At 40.8% G+C, this 20,499-nt stretch overlaps 1 protein-coding gene across 2 annotated transcripts in view; it reads right to left on the bottom strand.

Moving 5' to 3' along the window:
* The window catches only part of tie1 (tyrosine kinase with immunoglobulin-like and EGF-like domains 1), a 104,789-nt gene that overhangs the window by 35,301 nt on the left and 48,989 nt on the right, over positions 1-20,499 (bottom strand). For both annotated transcript variants that reach the window (XM_059983997.1, XM_059983998.1), the window contains exons 7-11: positions 16,558-16,686; positions 14,857-15,002; positions 10,364-10,508; positions 3,658-3,819; positions 2,167-2,304 (exon numbers count right to left, since the gene is read on the bottom strand). In XM_059983997.1, coding sequence (XP_059839980.1) covers positions 2,167-2,304; positions 3,658-3,819; positions 10,364-10,508; positions 14,857-15,002; positions 16,558-16,686 — 720 coding nt within the window. The remainder of the gene's footprint in view (positions 1-2,166; positions 2,305-3,657; positions 3,820-10,363; positions 10,509-14,856; positions 15,003-16,557; positions 16,687-20,499) is intronic.

Below are 20,499 nucleotides of genomic sequence, written 5' to 3'. Positions count from 1 at the left end.
GGTAGGCACCTTGGTCTAATATGCCAAAGAATGATGTTATGGACGAAATGGGAGGTGAGGACCTTGATAAAATCACTGTCACTAAAGAGATAGTGATGAGCAAACTAGAGGGCTTGAAGGTAGATAAGTCCCCTGGTGCTAATGTGATGCATCCCAGGGTGCTGAGGGAATTGGCGGAGTTATAGTAGATGCATTGGTAATCATTTACCAAAATTCTCTAGACTCTGGGTAGGTCCTGGTGGACTGGAAGATAGCAAATGTCACGCCACTTTTTAAAAAAGGATGTAGGCAAAAGACGGGCAACTATAGGCCAGTTAGCTTAACATCTGTCGTCGGGGAAATGCTTGAAGCTGTAATTAAGGAAGAAATAGCAAAATATTTAGAAAGGAGTAGTTCCATTAGACAGACTAATGGATTCAGCAAGGGCAGGTCTTTATTGACAAACTTACTGGCATTCTTAGAGGACATAATGAGTGCAGTGGATAGAGGGGAACAGGTGGATGTTGTATACTTGGATTTCCAGAAGGGGTTCGATAAGGTGCCGCACAAGAGTCTTATAAATAAGATATGGATGCATGGAGTCGAGGAGGTGTATTAGCATGGATACTGGATTGGTTAACCAATAGAAGGCAGAGAGTTGGTATAAATTGGTGTTTCTCCGGTTAGCAGTCTGTGGTGAGCGGGTTGCCGCAGGGGTTGGTGCTGGGTCCACAGCTGTTTACCATTTACATTGATGACTTGGGAGAGGGGACTGAGTGTAGCATGGCAAAATTTGCTGATGACACTAAACTGAGTGGAAAAGCAAATTGTACAGAGGATGTGGAGAGTCTGCGGAGGGATGTAGATAGGTTAAGTGATTGGGCCAAGGTCTGGCAGACAGAATACAACGTTGGTAAATGTGAGATCATCCACATTGGGAGGAATAATAGAAGAGCAGATTGGTACTTAAATGGTGAAAGATTGCAGCATGCTGTTGCGCAGAGGGACTTGGGAGTGCTTGTTCATGAATCGCAAATGTTGGCTTGCAGGTGCAGCAGGCTATCAAGAAGGCAAACAGAGAGTTGGCCTTCGTTGCTAGAGGGATTGAATTCAAGAGCAGAGACGTCATGCTGCAACTATACAGGGTACTAGTGAGGCCGCACCTGGAGTACTGCGTGCAGTTCTGGTTTCTGTACTTGAGGAAGGATACACTGGCTTTGGAGGCAGTGCAGAGGAGGTTCACCAGTTTGATTCCAGAGATGAAGGGGTTAACCTATGAGTAGAGATTGAGTCACCTGGGACTATACTCTCTGGAATTCAGTAGAATGAGAGGGGATCTTATAGAAACATACAAAGTTTTGAAAGGGATAGATAAGATAGAAGTAGGAAAGTTGTTTCCATTGGCAGGTGAGACTAGAACTGGGGGACATTGCCTCAAATTCCAGGGGAGAAGATTTAGGATGGAGATGAGGAAAATCTGTTTTTCCCAGAGAGTGGTGAATCTGTGGAATTCTCTGCCCAGGGAAGCAGTTGAGGCTTCTTCACTAAATATATTTAAGATACAGTTAGATATATTTTTACATAGAGGGGAATTAGGGTTATGGGGAAAAGGCAGACAGATGGAGCTGAGTTTATGGACAGGTCAGTCATGATCTTATTGAATGGTGGGGCAGGCTCAATGGGATAGCTTACTCCTGTTCTTATTTCTTATGTTCTTATGAATGGTGCAAATGGAGTACTGTGGGAGGCATGTGGGACAGGTGGCAGACAAGGAGTGCGAGGGGTAAGGGTGGAGGTGGAGTGGGTGCAGACAGACCCAGCCCCGAGATACCAAGCAAGGTCATTTGATTCCAAACAATTGATTTATTGGTCATTGCAGAATGTCTCTGGTGCTTCCCGCTCCCTCCCCTCTCTCTTCCTCTTTACCCAACCATGGTTCCCTACTCATTGGCCTCTTCCCACTCTCAGTCCACAATAGAGACCCATATCAGAATCAGGTTTATCATCACTCACATGTCAAGAAGTTTGCTTTTTTTGTGGCAGCAGTACAACGCAATACATAAAGCTATGGCAGTACTGTGCAAATGTCTTAGGCACCCTAGCTACATAGATGTGTGACACTATCCAATTTTGTTGAAGACGTATTAGCAGCAGGCTGCAATCAGATAAAATTCTATATGTGGTTACCTGGGCAATCCGTTTCCAAGATGGCATCAGGACCTGGGGAGCCCTCTCCTCCCTCTCCTGGGCGGGTGAGCTGTACTCGAACTAAGTAACGTGTCGAAGGCCTCAAATTCATTATAGTGATTGGCTCATTAGTATCAACTGAAATAAAATAAAATATTTCTCAATTTTAGACTTATGAGGGACTGCAGATGCTGAAAATCTTGAACAACACACACAAATTGCTGGACCATAAGACTCTAGGAATTAGGCCATTTGGCTCATTGAGTTTGCTCTGCCACATCTGTTATTTCCCTCCACAGATACTGCCTGATCTGTTGAGTTCTTCCAGCATTTTGTGTTTAGTTCTCAATTTTAACCCAGGTGTATTTCACTTGTATTAGCTAAACTACAACAGTGCTGTTTAAGAAGACTGAAGAGATCTGTTGACTTAGTTGTCACAATTCATTATTTCTAGTTTCCAATGTACTGTCCATAGCATTCCCAAGTTTTTCAGCATACTGAGAGCATTCAAATAATACTTCTAATTCTGATCAAAGTATACAAAATAGGTAGGTTTTTCACAACTCCAATGATGATATCATTGGGTTCCTTAAAGACAATTCCCCTTCAGGAATAAGAAGAGAAAGGTGGAAATGTACTGGATAAATTGCAGTACACGAGAGGCTTGCCATTGTCTGCATGGTGACCTGCACTGACAGGGAGAAGGGAGTACAGTTTTAGAGTCTGCTAGACTCTCCAACTGTCCTGCCCTGTCTAATTTTGCAGACATAGTGTCTCCCCCTCGTCAAGGCCATGTTCCCTACACCTACTTCAATCTTTGTCTGGATCTGTGAGTTTTCTAATTTTTACCAGTACAGTGATTAGAATATTTAATTCAGCAGCCTAAAACAGCAGAACTTGCTGCAAAATATATTCAAGGGGAAACAAGAGGATAGGAAAAGAATTATTTATTTTGGAGACACTTGGACTCTGGTGCTTTGTCTAAAAAAAACTGGAGCCAAGCTTTACATAAGTGACATAAGATAATAACAGAAAATGCGATAAATAATCAGCAGGTCAGGCCACAATTGTGCATGAAGGACTAGAGTTAATACTGCAGGTTGAAGATCATTCACCAGAACTCACATCAGTGACTTTAGGAAACACTGTAACACACCGCACTAAATATTTGGAACTCTCTTTCACAAATAACAGCAATGTAATGCCAATCATTAATCTTAAACGGGTATTTTTTGATTACATAAGCTATTAATGCCAGATGTGATCTCAGTGAATAGTGAAGTGATCTCAAAGGGTTAAGTAGACTTCACCGGTTCCTTGTTACCAAAATTGCCAGCAGTCCACTAGAGGGTGTTCTTTGTCAAACATTTTATCTGCTAATGCCCTGGCATATGGCTAATCAATTCAATTTCCAAAATTAACAATTTCTTCACTTAAATTCACCAATGATTTAAACAGTCAGTTCACACTGATTCCTTTAAAGTAACTCACCTACTATTGTAGACCACTGTGTCCGACTGTCATTTGGCTTGTAAAGGAGTTTAACTGATTTCACTGGTCCATCGCCAGTGAAGTTTTCAATATTTGGATTCACTTTTAGCTGCTTGCTTTTCTTTTCCAAGATACTTGGTATATTTACTGGAGTAGGAGGAACTGAAACAACAATTGTTACTTGTTCATAAAATAAGAAAGAGACTAAAAGCTGACTCTAGCAGGGCTAGAGGAAAATAAAGAGTGAAATGTGACTATTTTTATAAGAGATGGATTTTGAGATTGGTATGAGCAACCAATATGATATAGGTGACTTTAGATCTACCATTATGCACTGATAAAGAGTTAATTAATAATAATAGTAAGAGATTCTTTAAGAAAGAGTCATTGGAATATCATAGGAAGATTAAAGAAAATATCACAAACACAAGAAAATCTGCAGATGCTGGAAATCCTAAGCAAACACACATAAAATGCGGGAGAAATGGGTCAGAACTTCACGACTCCTGATGAAGGGTCGACTGTTCATTCTTTTCAACAGATGCTGCCTGGCCTGCTGAGTTCCTTCAGCATTTTGTGTACATTGCTTCAAGAAAATGTAGACCATTTTGAAATTCTAGTTCAAGCAATGTGTGAAAGTAGGAAGTGTAGGTTGGTGGTTGGGGTTGGTTATGAAACAAGAAGCAGCAAAAGTGTTCCAGCTGTGTGTGGGCAAGAGAAATTAAAGATAAAGGAAATGACTTGTAACATTGTCAAAAAAAAAGCAGCAGGTTTGTGGATTGTGAACTTTCCAGATTTCAACAAACTCGAATAAAGAAACTGATAAAGGACAGGGGGGAAAAAGAATTTGACAGCAGTCAATCAAGAAACATTAAAGCAGATTGTAAATCATTCGATGAATATGTAGAAAAATATTAGCCAAATGCACGGTGAATTACTTAGAAAGACGGAAATAAGAACCTTTTAGATCAATTAAGCAAATATTTTGTTTTGGCCTTCACATTAGAAGGTAAAGAAATCCCTATGAAGAGAGTGGAGAATAACAGTTCTAGGCACTCACACTTGATCATGACTTCAGATTTAAATCTGTGTGGAGTTTGCACCTTCTACTCATGACTGTCTGCAATCATTGCTCCGCTGGATGTTCTGGTTTTCCCCCTGGTCCCCAAAACCTAAGTGGCTATTGTTAGCTGCTCTTCAGAGTAAGCACTTGGCAAAATAAAAAGTTATAAGGAAGTTGTTGGGCATGTGAAAGAGAACAGTGTAGCAGAACTATAGGAAACTAAAGAGGGAAATGCAAATGATGGAGTTGCTTTATTTAGATCTGGCAAGGATTTAACTGACTGAGTGGTCTCATTCTGTGTCATAATAAATAAAGGAACTCTTATTAGTTTTAAGAATAGTAGAAATTGATGGGACTGAAGGCAATGAAACCCCATGATGGGTGTCCAAAGATTAACCATATAACCATATAACAATCACAGCACGGAAACAGGCCACCTCGGCCCTCCTAGTCCATGCCGAACTCTTAATCTCACCTAGTCCCACCTACCCGCACTCAGCCCATAACCCTCCACTCCTTTCCTGTCCATATACCTATCCAATTTGACCTTAAATGACACAACTGAACTGGCCTCTCCTACTTCTACAGGAAGCTCATTCCACACAGCTATCACTCTTTGAGTAAAGAAATACCCCCTCGTGTTTCCCTTAAACTTCTGCCCCCTAACTCTCAAATCATGTCCTCTCGTTTGAATCTCCCCTACTCTCAATGGAAACAGCCTATTCACGTCAACTCTATCTATCCCTCTCAAAATTTTAAATATCTCGATCAAATCCCCCCTCAACCTTCTACGCTCCAATGAATAGAGACCTAACTTGTTCAACCTTTCTCTGTAACTTAAGTGCTGAAACCCAGGTAACATCCTAGTAAATCGTCTCTGCACTCTCTCTAATTTATTGATATCTTCCCTATAATTCGGTGACCAGAACTGCACACAATATTCCAAATTTGGCCTTACCAATGCCTTGTACAATTTTAACATTACATCCCAACTTCTGTACTCAATGCTTTGATTTATAAAGGCCAGCATTCCAAAAGCCTTCTTCACCACCCTATCTTCATGAGACTCCACCTTCAGGGAACTATGCACTGTTATTCCTAGATCTCTCTGTTCCTCTGCATTCCTCAATGCCCTACCATTTACCCTGTATGTTCTATTTGGATTATTCCTGCCAAAATGTAGAACCTCACACTTCTCAGCATTAAACTCCATCTGCCAACGTTCAGCCTATTCTTCTAACCGGCATAAATCTCCCTGCAAGCTTTGAAAACCCACCTCATTATCCACAACACCTCCTACCTTAGTATCATCGGCATACTTACTAATCCAATTTACCACCCCATCATCCAGATCATTTATGTATATTACAAGCAACATTGGGCCCAAAACAGATCCCTGAGGCACCCTGCTAGTCACCGGCCTCCATCTCGATAAACAATTATCCACCACTACTCTCTGGCATCTCCCATCTAGCCACTGTTGAATCCATTTTATTACTCCAGCATTAATACCTAATGACTGAACCTTCTTAACTAACCTTCCATGTGGAACTTTGTCAAAGGCTTTGCTGAAGTCCATATAGACTACATCCACTGCTTACCCTCGTCAACATTCCTCGTAACTTCTTCAAAAGATTCAATAAGGTTTGTCAAACATGACCTTCCATGCACAAATCCATGCTGGCTACTCCTAATCAGATCCTGCCTCTCCAGATAATTATTAATACTATCTCTAAGAATACTTTCCATTAATTTACCCACCACTGATGTCAAACTGACAGGTCTATAATTGCTAGGCTTACATCTAGAACCCTTTTTAAACAATGGAACCACATGAGCAATACGCCAATCCTCCAGCACAATCCCCGTTTCTAATGACATCTTAAAGATCTCCGTCAGAGCTCCTGCTATTTCTACACAAACTTCCCTCAAGGTCCTGGGGAATATCCTGTCAGGACCCGGAGATTTATCCACTTTTAAATTTCTTAAAAGCGCCAGTACTTCCACCTCTTTAATTGTCATAGGTTCCATAACTTCCTTACTTGTTTCCCACACCTTACTCAATTCAACATCCTTCTCCTTAGTGAATACCGAAGAGAAGAAATTGTTCAAAATCTCTCCCATCTCCCTTGGCTCCACACATAGCTGACCACTCTGATTCTCTAAGGGGCCAATTTTATCCCTCACTATCCTCTTGCTTTTAATATAACTGTAGAAACCTTTTGGATTTACTTTTACCTTATTTGCCAAACCAACCTCGTATCTTCTTTTAGCTTTTCTAATCTCTTTCTTAAGATTCCTTTTACATTCTTTATATTCCTCGAGCAATTCCTTTACTCCATGTTGCCTATATCTATTGTAGACATCCCTCTTTTTCCGAACCAAATTTCTAATATCCCTTGAAAACCATGGTGCTTTCAAACCTTTAACCTTTCCTTTCAACCTAACAGGAACATAAAGATTCTGTACCCTCATAATTTCACCCTTAAATGACCTCCATTTCTCTATTACATCCTTCCCATAAAACAACTTGACCCAATCCACTCTCGCTAAATCCCTTTGCATCTCCTCAAAGTTAGCCTTTCTCCATTCAAAAATCTCAACTCTAGGTCCAGTCCTGTCCTTCTCCATAATTATATTGAAGCTAATGCTATTGTGATCACTGGACCCAGTGCTCCCCAACACATACATCTGTCAGCTGACCTATTGCATTCCCTAACAGGAGATCCAACACTGCCCCATCTCTAGTCGGTACTTCTATGTATTGTTGCAAAAAACTATCCTGCACACATTTCACAAACTCTAAACCATCCAGCCCTTTTACAGAATGAGCTTCCCAGTCTACGTGTGGAAAATTAAAATCTCCCACAATCACCACCTTGTGTTTACTACAAATATCTGCTATCTCCTTCCACATTTGCTCTTCCAACTCACGCTCCCCATTAGGTGGCCTATAATACACTCCTATCAGTGTTACTACACCTTTCCTATTCCTCAACTCCACCCAAATAACCTCCCTAGAGGAGCTCTCTAATCTATCCTTCCAAAGCACCGCCATAAGATTTTCTCAGACAAGCAATGCAACACCTCCTCCTCTGGCCTCTCCTACTCTATCACACCTGAAGCAACTAAATCCAGGAATATTTAGTTGCCAATCACACCCTTCCTGCAACCATGTTTCACTAATAGCTACAACATCATAATTCCAGGTATCAATCCACGCTTTAAGCTCATCCACCTTTCTTACAATGCTCCTAGCATTAAAATAGATACATTTAAGATACTCTCCACCTCCTCCTCTCTTTTCATCCCTAACAATGCATTCAAATTTATTATCCTTTTCTTTCTTCTCCCCTACATCTTCGGGCTGAGCGCATCCCTTCTCCATCACCTGCCTTTCCTCCCTCACACACTGTCTCTTTACTTGCTCTATTGGTGAACTAACCTCCTCTCCCATAGTTTCTTCAAATTGATTCCCACCCCCCCATCTTACTAGCTTAAAGTCTGCCCTGTAGCCCTAGCAAACCTCCTCGCTAGGATATTGGTCCCCCCAGGATTCAAGTGTAACCCGTCCTTCTTGAACAGGTCACACCTGCCCCAGAAGAGGTCCCAATGATCCAGAAACTTGAATCCCTGCCCCCTGCACCAATCCCACAGCCATGCATTCATCCTCCACCTAATTCCATTTCTACTCTCACTGTTGCGTGGCACAGGCAGTAATCCCGAGATTACTACCTTTGCGGTCCTTCTTCTTAACTGCCTTCCTAACTCCCTATACTCTCCTTTCAGGAACTCTTCCCCTTTCCTACCTATGTCATTGGTACCTACATGTACCACGACCTCTGGCTCCTCACCCTCCCACTTCAGGATATCTTGGATGCGATCAGAAACGTCCCGAACCCTGGCACCAGGGAGGCAAATTATCATCCAGGACTCACGATCACCTCCACAGAACCGCCTGTCTGAACCCCTGACTATCAAGTCCCCTATTACTATGGTCCTCTTTCTTCTATCCCTACCCTTCTGAGCTACAGGGCCGTCCTCTGTGCCGGAGGCCCGGCCACTGTCACTTCCACCAGGTAGGCTGTCCCCCCCAACAGTACTCAAACATGAGTACTTATTGTCAAGGGAGATTGTGAAAAGATTGCTGTGGAGTTAATGTTGATGTCTTTTCTTTTTTTTGTAATTAATTTTTTATTGAAGTTCATCATCAAACAAACATTTCCATAAGATGTATTTCAGATATTGTACATATATATCATATATTCATATATGTCACAAATCTTCACATAATATTTATCTGAGGTATACACTTATAGAAAAGAGAGGAAAGGCAGAACAAGTGAAAGAAGAAAACTATGTACAAGTAGGGAGCAATCTTTTTTTTCGCAACATGTTCATTGATTTGCGAGAATAAAATCAGGCCTATGAGGTGTTATGTAGTTAAACCATTTTCCCCAGTATGAATCAAATTGTTCCAACTTATGATTAACAGATGCTGTTATCTTCTCCATTTTGTAAATGTCCATTGTAATTTCCATCCATGTAAGAGTCTTTTCACCAGCCACCAACAGTATATTCATTAAACATTTATCTCTTTTCAACCATTCTTGAGGTATATACCCAAAATATATGCTCTGACTTTTGTGGTTTTTCTTTATTTCATGGCTATCTGGGGAAGATGGATATCAAAGTTGTATTGTACTTTGACAATAAAATGAACCTTTGAACCTTACTGGATATACTTGCATTTCAGAATTCTGTATTTGCTAGTATGGTTCCATAAACTGGATGATTGCATTACCCCACTGCTTAAGAGACGAAGCAGGGCGGAAAAGAGGAACCACAAACAGCTTAGCCTAACATTAGCAGTAGGGAAATTGCTAAAATCTTTAATTAAGTAAGGGGGTAGCAGGATACCTGGAAATTAGTAATAGGATTGGGCAGAGCCAAGATGATTATATGAAAATTAAATCATGTTTGATACATTAGACATGGGAGAACGAATAGATACGTTATATTTAAACTTTAGAAAGCAGCAGATAAAGATTCAAGTTGGAGTTTTGGCACTGGGGTTAATATTCCAGCATAGATTGTGGTTTTTAACTTATTTAGAGACAGAGCATGGTATCAGGTCCTTTCGGACCTTCGAGGCCGCGCCACCCAATTACTACACCATAACCATCAAACTTACTAACCCATATGTCCTTGGAATGTAGGAGGAACCCCAACATACAAATATCTTACAGACAGTGAAGGGAATTAAACCCTGATTGCTGGTTCTCTAATATTAGTATTGTGCTGACTGCTGTGCTACCATGTCACCCCCCTGCCCCCATTATAGTCAGTAGTCTCTGTGGTGCTGTGCCTTTCCCTAATTGGATCTGCCTGGAACACTGAATCACAGGATTCTCTGTCCTTTTGCAGCTTACAGACCAGCAGCTATTGCAGCCACATTTCACAGCTGGCAGTGACCAGTGTACCATCAGCGATTTAGGGGCGCTGTTGGCTTGAACTGGATTTGCAGCGTCAGGTTTATGGTAATGTTGCTATATATGCTGTAATTACATTTTAAACCACTTTGCACATCAGCAAAAAGCTGAATATCAAGGCCCAAAAGTTTAAGCCTTTGGGAACTCTTACCTTTTATGATGACTTTGAACTTTCTGGAGTCAGTGCCCGTAGATGTGTTGACCCTACACTCCCAAGCACCTTCATCCTGTAGACTGACCTGCGGCAATTTGAATTCTGAAGTAGTTAGATTCCCTTGCATGATGGATTTCATTGCCTGAGATGAAAATACAAATGACACTTCAAGTCATTTCTGATATTTGACAACTGGATAACTTCTACTAACTATTGTATATTGAATTCCAAACAATAATTAATCCCTGTTGCACAGAATACCAGTGGAAAGCTTTTTCATGCAATGAGAGTGGATTGTCTAGTTCATAACATTCAATAAACAAGGGGAAATTTGGATTTTTATCAATTTACTTAGTTTGAGTGAAGACATGCATGTTTATTCCCTAATGCAGTGTGTTTCCTGGATTGATGTAGGAAAATGCCTTGAACAGGCTAAAATACTTTTTCTTAGGGATAAAGAGAAAACTGTCAGGCAGGGCTCCCACTCTGGACCTTACTACAGTATATCGTGTTTGTACCACAGGATGGTGAACTTGGGGTAAGTTATTGATGACACACTGCAGACCCAGAGAAAGCTTGAGGTACAGTTGGAGGCGAGCTGTCAGATGCAGGGCCGGGAAGGCGAGGTTTAATTTAAAGACTGCAAATACATTAAGGAAGCAGGGATGGCAAAATGCAATAAGTCAACAGCTGGGATTTTTTTTTTCCAGACAGTAATCTTACCCAAACGACTGAGAAATTAATCTGGACCTAACAGCAATGCAGCTAGAAAGAAGGCCTAACAGCGGCATATTACACGAGGAGCTTGAGGGATGAGGTATGTCACCAAAGACACACGCACGTTTCTACAGATGTGCTGTGGACAGCATTGTACCAGGCTGCATCACTATCAGTGAGGTTTTGGACTAAACTGCTGTGCAGGTAGATAATGCACCGGCTGTCATCTTTTAAAATTCCATTGACGGTAAAATGGTTCTCACAGGTCACAAGACAGCAAATGTCATGTTACTATACAAGAAGGAGAGAGAGGAATTAGAGAAATGCAGATCACTTTGCCTGATGCCAGCATAGGTAAACTCCTGAATCAGTTGTTCAGGAATTGGTAGCAGGGCACATAGAAAATAAGGACTTTGCAGAGTTAGGATGTAATGACGAGAGGGAAATTATATGTTAAAAAGTTTGTAGAGATACCCGAGAATTGTATTGAACAGAACTCAGAAAGGGAACAGTGGATGAGCTGATTTGGACTGTCAGAAGGCACACACAAAGTCAAAGGGTCATCAAGAAGTATAGCACAGAAACAGTTCATGTTCAGTTCCATCTAGTTCATGCCAAAACCATTTAAACAGCCTATACCTTCTTTAAAGAAGATTAGAGTACATACTGTAGAACTGAAAAAGCAGGATCCATGATAAAGGACCAACACTATCCAGCTCGTGCTCTCTTCTCACCACTGCCTTCAGGAAGGTGATGCAGGACCATTACATCCCACACTGTCGGGCTCAGGAACAGTCATTACCCTGCAGACATCAGCCTCCTGAACCACTGTGAATAACTTCACTCACCTCAACTCCAAACTGATTCCACAATCTATGGACTCACTTTCAAGGACCCTACAACTCATTTTCGGTATTATTTACTTACAGTACCTTGTAAAAGTATTTAGCATCCCCACCCTAAAACTTTGTTCACATAAATGAGTATTACGACCAAGGATTTTGATCAATTTAACTGAGAATTTTTATTTGTGAATCACATACTCCTTTTTTTCCCCACAGTTGAGCCCAAAAACCAGGGAAAACTGTAAAGCATGAAAAACTAAAAATTCTAAATCTGAAATGTCAGCAGTTCAAAAGCATTCCCGCCATTCCTCCGCTTTTGTTCAGTACTTATTTGAGCCATCTCTCACAGCTAGTAGTCTTTTTGGAAAAATCCCAATTAGCTTTGCACAATGTGATGGAACAAGATTTTTCCCATTCCCCCTTCCAGAATTACTCAAGCTGCGCCAGGTTAGTTGTGAAGCAGAAGTGGACAGCAGTCTGGAGGTCTTGCCAAAGATGTTCAATTGGGTTAAGGTCAGGACTCTGAATGGGCCATTGAAGGCCATCAGTTTTCTTCATTTAATGCCACTCGATGGTTGCTCTGGCAATGTGCTTTGGATCATTGTTCTACTGAAGTTCAAACTTCTTCCCCAGTTTAAGCTTTCTTGCAGAGACTAGTAGGGTTTTATCCAGGATCTCCCTGCATCTGACTGCATTCATCTTTCCCATTAATCCTGACCAGATTTCTAGTGCCTGCTGTTGAAAGGCACCCCCAGAGCCTGATAATACCTCTACCATTCCTTACAGCCAGGATGATGTTACCTGGCTGCTGTGAAGAATTAGATTTATACCACACATACCCCTTAGTCATGAAGCCAAAAAGTTCCACCTTAGTCTCATCTTATCACAGAACCTTCTTCCACATCTTTACAGTATCTTTTAAGTGATGCTTTGCAAAGTCTTTATGGGCAAAAATTTTTTTGTGGGGGGGGGGGGGCTGAATACTTCCACAAAGCAGTGTGTGTGTGTATAATTTATTTATTTACATTTGCAAAGTTTGTCTTTGCACACTGGTTATTTGTCATGGCTTATGTGTAGTTTGTTGTTGATTCTGCAGTATTTCTTTGTTCTACAGTGAATGCCTGCAGGAAAATGGATCTCAAGGTAGTACATGGTGATATATATATAATTAATTTACTTTGAACTTTGGGAGTTTCCTGAAGTGATTTGCTACCAACATACAATAATAGGATATTGAGGAATAGATATTGGCTGGACCTGGCAAGAATTCCCCTACTCTTATTCTAAATCCAATCATACATAACCTTTCTTGGATGCAGCAGCATAACATTGTGATAGGTGTATGAACAAAAGGGAAGGCGTGATTACCAAAATAGGTAATTTAATGAGCAGTTCGCCTCTGAACTCGAACTGTTGTTTCTTCAGGGATCTTACCACAAAGCCAGCAGACCATTCTCTTGTATTTATTTAACTCCAGCTTCTTCATGCCTTTTAAAAGACAAGTTATTTCTGACTTCAATTATCCAGGACCCTTGGGAAACCCCTTCAAAGGTATTTCTATAGCAGTAAAGCACATTAATCATCCTGAAAAGAATTGGGTGGCTCAGAGGCACAGCTACCAAAGAATCAGAGACCTGGGTTCAAAACATAGAGGAGTTTGCTTGTTCTCCTGTGATCTCGTAGGTTTCCTCCTGGTACTCTGGTTTCCTTCCACATCCTAAGGATGTATAGGGTAGTAGATTAATTGGACAATATGAATTGCCTCCACCATACAGATAAATAGTAGAATCTGGGGCAGTTGATGAGAATGTGGGGAGAAGGATTCATGTAGAATTAGTATAAATGTTTGGCTGATGATCAGAGGGAACTCATCGGACCAAAGTGTTTGTTTTCATTCTGTAATGCCCAACTTTGGTGATTTTGAAAAAAAAAGCTGAAAAACCATTAATTAAATAAACCTTACTTCAACTCGTATGAGCAACTGGTGCATATCACAAGTCCTGGTTATGCTCTACTGACAATCTCTGAAGAGCATTGAAAATGGCTGTGGGCAGACATCTTGTAAAGGCATTGCCTGGAAGAAGGCAATGGGCAAGCCTCTTCTGTAGAAATATTTGCCAAGAGCAATCATGGCCATGAGACCATGATTGCCTGTATTGTATGACATGGCACGTCATGATGGTGATGACTTCGACCACCTTCCCTTTTACTTCCACTGTTTGGACCTATGAAAAATAAGTATATCCAGTTCTGAAAGACTTCCCTCCGAAGGTCATGCTGTTGTTTACACAGATCACAGGCCTCTTCCTTGTATTTGCTGTCTGCATGGAGTACAGTCTTTCCTCAAAATCTTCCTTCAATATCATGCCACTGAGTGCATGGCTCCCATTCCTCTGGATGTGTTGATAATGAGCAATGGCATGGGGTGGGAAGAGATACATTTGAGGCATTATCACTGACACACAGATACAGGACTGAAGGATTTGTGAAATTCTATGCAATCCTCTGTCACATTGTGATTGTAAGAAATCTTATTAGTTTGAAAAAAAAATCAATAAGTTGTTGATTCTGTTTGTAGAAGAAAATGTGGCAACAACCTCCTGAGCTATTCTTGAAGTGGGTGGACAGTGGTGTAAATCTTGACAGGCCCAGCATCAGTGATGTTTGTTCATTTCCTCCAGGTGCTCCAGCGACCTCCCACACTTTAAAGACCCATGACTTAGCAAAATGTGGACAAGCTATGTTGGCAGTTGAAGCATGACGACACTTCCTCAGCACATTCGTGCACTGTACTGATCGTTGATGTAAATGACGCATTTCACTGTTTCAATGTACTGTATACATGACAAATAAAGCTAACCCCTCTTTAATCTTTAACTCGGGCTTGCAAAGTCTACAAACGAGAGAACTGCTTCTTAGAAAACTCACCTTTAGAATTACTTTGGTTGGCTTACGGATCTGTATTTCCCCGTTGATGGGTAATGGTATAGCTGTGGCAGAACATCTCATTATGGGACTTGACTTGAGGTTCAATTCAACTTCGGTAAATGTGTCCAGTATCTTAGGAATGTGATCTTCAAAGGGAAAACAAAAACCAGCCAAGTATCACTAAATATCTCTAAATAGACCACGATTTACTCATCAGGTAATGAAAATTCTACCAAGTGCACAAACTAATATTATGGAAATCATCACTTTCAATGTTTCAAGCATTTCCAAAATTCTGGCCGCTCCAGGAACAAGATCAATTACTTTTTGGCATTTCTCCTTGTACTTGTTGTGGGAACATGGGATTAGCTGGCAAAACTGCCATTCAATCCTCCACTCAGTTCTAAGTGTTCAGAGAAGATGATGGGTGAGGTGGACCTTCTGACAGAATCACAGAGAGACTCAATGCTATACAATAGCATAAAGGTTAGCACAATGGTTTACAGTACAGGGAATCTGAGTTCAACAGCCGCCACTGCCTGTCAGGAGTTTGTATGTTTTCCCCTCATCCATGTGGCCCTCCCCTGAGCATTCTGGTTTCCAACCACAGTCCAAAGACATGCCGGTTGACAGGTTAATGGGTCATTGTAAGTTGTCACATGACTAGGCTAGGATTAAATTGGGGGATTGCAGGGTGGCACAGCTCGAAGGGCCAGAAGGGCCTGTTCTATGCTGTATCTCACTAAATAAATAAACAAATTTAGCAGCTTGCTAATGAATTTCACAAAGGTATGGATGATGCCGGAAGCCTGAAGTAAAAACAGGAAGTGCAGGAAAAAACTCATCAGGTCAGGCAGCATCCTTAGAAAAGAGAAACAGTTACCGTTTCCGGTCTGGCATCAATGTTGCTGCTTGACCTGTTGAGTATTTCCAAAACTCCACTCCGAAGGCAGTTAAGAGCAATCAGTGACACTCTGGGGACTGCATCATACAGGCTCCACCTAATGGACACAGGTCAATCTGATAACTGACTTCTCTTTCTAGATTTAAAAATTGTAAGATTTGAATCTTGCCAAACTGCAGTTGAGCTGGGATTCTGGCACACACTTCACCGAATTGTTAGTCTAGAACGGTTTCAACTAAACCTAAAGCCAGGCCAGCAATGGAAATTTTCAGAAGGACTTCCAGCCCATTAACAAAATTTTATTTCAATACTATTGAGTAAACCATGGAATAGTGAACACCAATGGGGGATGGGTCAATATCTTTTGCATTTTGGTTGTTTGTCAGTCTTAGTTTATGTGTAGTTATTCACTGATTTTGTATTTCTTGACTCTACTTTGAATGCCTGCAAGAAAGTGAATCTCAAGGTCATATAGGATGACACATATATACTTTGATAATAAATTTACTTAGAACTTTGAATCAAATTTAAATCTTACACACACACACACACACACACACACACACACACACACACATATATATATTGCATGCTTGGTGATAATCTCAAATTGAAGTAAAAAGAAAATCATCTTTAAAGAGGTAGTGCTCTCTGGAACAAACAACCACTTTTTCAAAGAAATTACATACACGTGCGCATTCCAAGAAAAGCACATGCAAGCACTCGTGCATGCACGCGCACACACACACACACCTTTATAACACATTTACATGTGTATCACACACTATGTCTGATACCTGATTTCTCACAGTTTAGGCCATGCCATCCGGCTGTGCATTTACACCCATGGAATCGATCACATTCTGCTCCATTCTGACACCGACATCTCAGCCTACATTCAGGTCCATAGGTGTTTGGGCTACAAACTGAGAACATACATACTTTAATTAGGTCAAACCAAAAAAAAATCTTAAATCACAACCTCTTTGCCATTAAAGACAAGTCACATTCATTTAGTACAGCTACAAATGTATAAATGGAAATGCTTTAGAATAATTCAGCATGGACTAGATGGCCGAAGGATGGTTCCTGAGCTGCAGCACTCTACGACTTCATGTCTTCATGGTCTAAACTACAGGTGCCTTTGGCAGATTGTTCTGCAGAGATCCAGCACCAACACTCAGTGTATTATTTGTTTCTATAACTACACACTGCACCTGGGAATTCAGAAGTGACCAGGAATCACACCTGACCCTCTGTTCTGCTTCTGGGATCTACAGTTGAAATGCTAAATGCACTTCCTACCCAATGTTTGTCCAGGGAACTTCTTTTCATGAAACAGACAGCATGACTTTCAAGGATTAGTGCATATTCATGTTCTCACTGTTATTTCTCTTTCTTTCTCTCTCTCTCTCTCTCTCTCTCTCACACACACACACATTGGTGCAGAAGAGTTTGTTACGGATTCTCGAGTCGGAGAACTCATGGGGAGAAAAGTGATGCAATTGACTCTGTCATCGCAAATCAGCAAGTTGTTTTGTTAAGCCTCCCTTCTCACTGCGAATTGTCAGGTGAACAATTAGCTTCTGTTGAACTGCAGGTCATGGTCTCTCTTGGGGGCTTTGCTATTGCTTGCTTGGTGGGTGGAGGGTGCTGATGCTTTTTTTGCATAAGTGGGGGTGGGGGAGGCTTGGACTTTGCTGCTGCTTGTATATGTGGGTGGGGAGAAGTTTTCATGGATTCACGGAGGTCTGTGAAGAACAAGAATTTTGGGTTGTATATTGCATACATTTCTCTTTAGTAAATGGAAATATTGAAACTATTTCTAAAAATTTTAATATGCACAATTTGCTTTCTTTTGCACATTGGTTGTTTGTCAGTCTTTATGTATAATTTTCATAAATAATATTTTAAAATATATTTTTATTGAAGGAATGACAGAATACAGAATACATAATGGATTACATTTTCTTCCATTTTGCTTTTATATCTTACCCCTAACAAACCTCTCCTCACCCTCCCTCGTTGAACATACCATGGCAGCTAATGTATTTACAATACAACAATTCACAAATACAAGTACGGACATTTCACAGCCATACCCCCACACCACTTCAAGATGAAGGCCCACGCACATTCACAACATGTCAGATGATCCAGAATATAATTATATTACAATTCATCAGCCACCCTGTGAGGTAAACCATATGCATGTTAAAAGACAGGCAACTTCCCAAGTACAATCAGATGCCCTGAACTAGTAGGTAATTCCTTAAGACTCCCAAAATATGACAACGAAGGTCCCCATTTCGAATAGAACTTTTTCACAGACCCCCTCAAAGTGAATTTAATCTTTTCTAATTTCAGAAAAAACATTACGTCCTCTAACCAAGCAGCAGCAGATGGGGGAGCGGCAGATTTCCAGACCAGCAAGATTTTCATAAACATTATTGTATTTTTTTATTTTCCTGTAAATGCCTGCAAGAAAATGGATCTCAGGGTACTACGTGGTGACATGTACGTGCTTCAATAATACATTTATTTTGACTTTAAATTTGTACAATTAATAATTCCTTCTTGCAATAAACAGCTGAATTAAATAAGCAACATCTAAAATAATGGAGGGGCTCAGCAAGTCAGCCAGCATTTACGGAGGGGAATTAGCAGTCAGTGTTTCAGGCCAAGACTCGTCATTAGGACTGAATTCAATATCTTTTTGCAGGGTTTGACTTGAAACTTGATCAAAGCATTTCCCTGCCCAGATGCGGCTCGATCTACTGAGTTCCTGCAGCAGACTTCTCATTGCTCTAACATCTGCAGTGTTGTGTCTCTCAGTTGAATTCAAATCTGGGATATCTTCCAGACTCCTGCACAATGCAAGGAACAAAAATGCCGGTGGAAAGCAGTGGGCAGGTTGAGACTCTTTGTCTAGACTCGAAAAGTGCAGTTGTCATTATAAAAATGAAGTTTTTCTTTTCTGTTCTGTTTGAATTTGTGCCAGGGGGAATTGCTGTACAAACACTACCTTGAACATTTCCATTCTAGTGGCCAGTGAACATTGGTGCTTAGGTACTTTAAGGGAAATCCTATCATTGTTGCATGATTAATGCTTTCAAGTTCACTGATTTGTTTGATATGCAGGTTAAGACCTCCTTACTCTATCTTCTCAGAAAGGCTTGTATATAAATAGCATCTCTTATAAACGCGTCAGCACATCACTAAGCTCTTCACAGCCAATTGCTGGTCACTATTGTAATGGATTCCGGTTAACTGGGCCATCAGTTAATTGGACCAGCTGTTTATTTGGGACAACTCTTAAAGTTGACTCTATTATGGTTATAGGATTTATTGAGTATGCCCACAAGAAAATGAATCTCAGGGTTGTATATGGTGACATATATGTACTTTGATAACAAATTGACCTTGAACTTTAAAGACCAAAAACTAAATTGAGAAACTAAGCAAGATTTCCTTTGTTAATTTGGGACACAATGCTGCTTAAATAGGGCAGGAGAATGTTGTTGAATAGTTTCTAACTAGCAATACACACAAAATGCTGGAGGAACTCAGCAGGCCAGGCAGCATTAATGGAAAATAGTACTGTTGATGTTTCGAGACCCTTCGTGTGCGCCACGTGATTTCCAACATCTGCAGATTTAAAAAATGCAAACACGAGGAAATCCGCAGATGCTGGAAATTCAAGCAATACACACAAAATTCTGGTGGAATGCAGCAGGCCAGGCAGCATCTATAGGAAGAAGTACAGTCGACGTTTCAGGCCCAGACCCTTCGTCAGGACTAACTGAACGAAGAAGTGAGAGATATGAAAGGGGGAGGGGGAGTGGGAAATCCGAAATGATAGGAGAAGACAGGAAGTGGAGGGATAAAGCTAAGAGCCGGAAAGGTGATTGGCAAAAGGGATACAGAGCTGGAGAAGATAAAGGATCATGGGATGGGAGGCCCAGGGAGAAAGAAGTGGGAGATGGAGAACAGGCAAGGAGTGATTGTGAGAGGGGCAGAGAGAAGAAAAAAAAGGAGAGAGAGAAAAGGGGGAGGGGAGAGAAAATAATAATAAATAAATAAACAGACAAACAAACAAACAAATAGATAGATAGATAGATAAAGGATAGGGTAAGTGGTGAGGTAGGTAGTGTTGCAGAAACAGGTAGGCTGCAGAAGGACTTAGATTGGGAGAATGGGCAAGAAAGTAGCAAATGAAATACAAATGTTGGAAAATGCATGGTCATACACTTTGGTAGTAGAAATAAATGTGCAGGCCAGGTAAGAAGGGGAGGAGAGGCATTAACTGCAGATTTTCTCTTGTTTGTAGTTTCTGACTAGTGTCAGTCACGTGTATTTGCATGGCTGTTGTACACTACACTGTGCTCAGAGTGATCAGATTTTAAATAGTGTCCGTTTGTTTTCAAAAAGCAGTGATTTTACTTGGAGAGAAATAAACAGTAAGACAACTCAGAACCGTTTTGCTCACTGTTGTTTCAAGCTTTCAGGCTTGGAGATGGTGGAAATAGCCAGGAGTGAAAATGAAACAAATTCACTATTTCAATAAGTTAGGAGTTATGAAGGTATCGACAATCATTTTGAATGTACAATGAAAATGAAGATTTGGGGGATGCAGTTATCTAAAGCATTGTAAGAAGGTGGTCCATTATCTGCACTAGGTGCATTTACAGTCAGTCAAAAGAACACGGCAGATGAAGTCCTCTGTCGCTAACTATTTG

Source organism: Hypanus sabinus, chromosome 11 (genome assembly GCF_030144855.1).
Source record: "Hypanus sabinus isolate sHypSab1 chromosome 11, sHypSab1.hap1, whole genome shotgun sequence".
In the NCBI taxonomy this organism is placed as follows: domain Eukaryota; kingdom Metazoa; phylum Chordata; class Chondrichthyes; order Myliobatiformes; family Dasyatidae; genus Hypanus; species Hypanus sabinus.
This window is presented reverse-complemented; position numbering and strand designations above follow the sequence as displayed.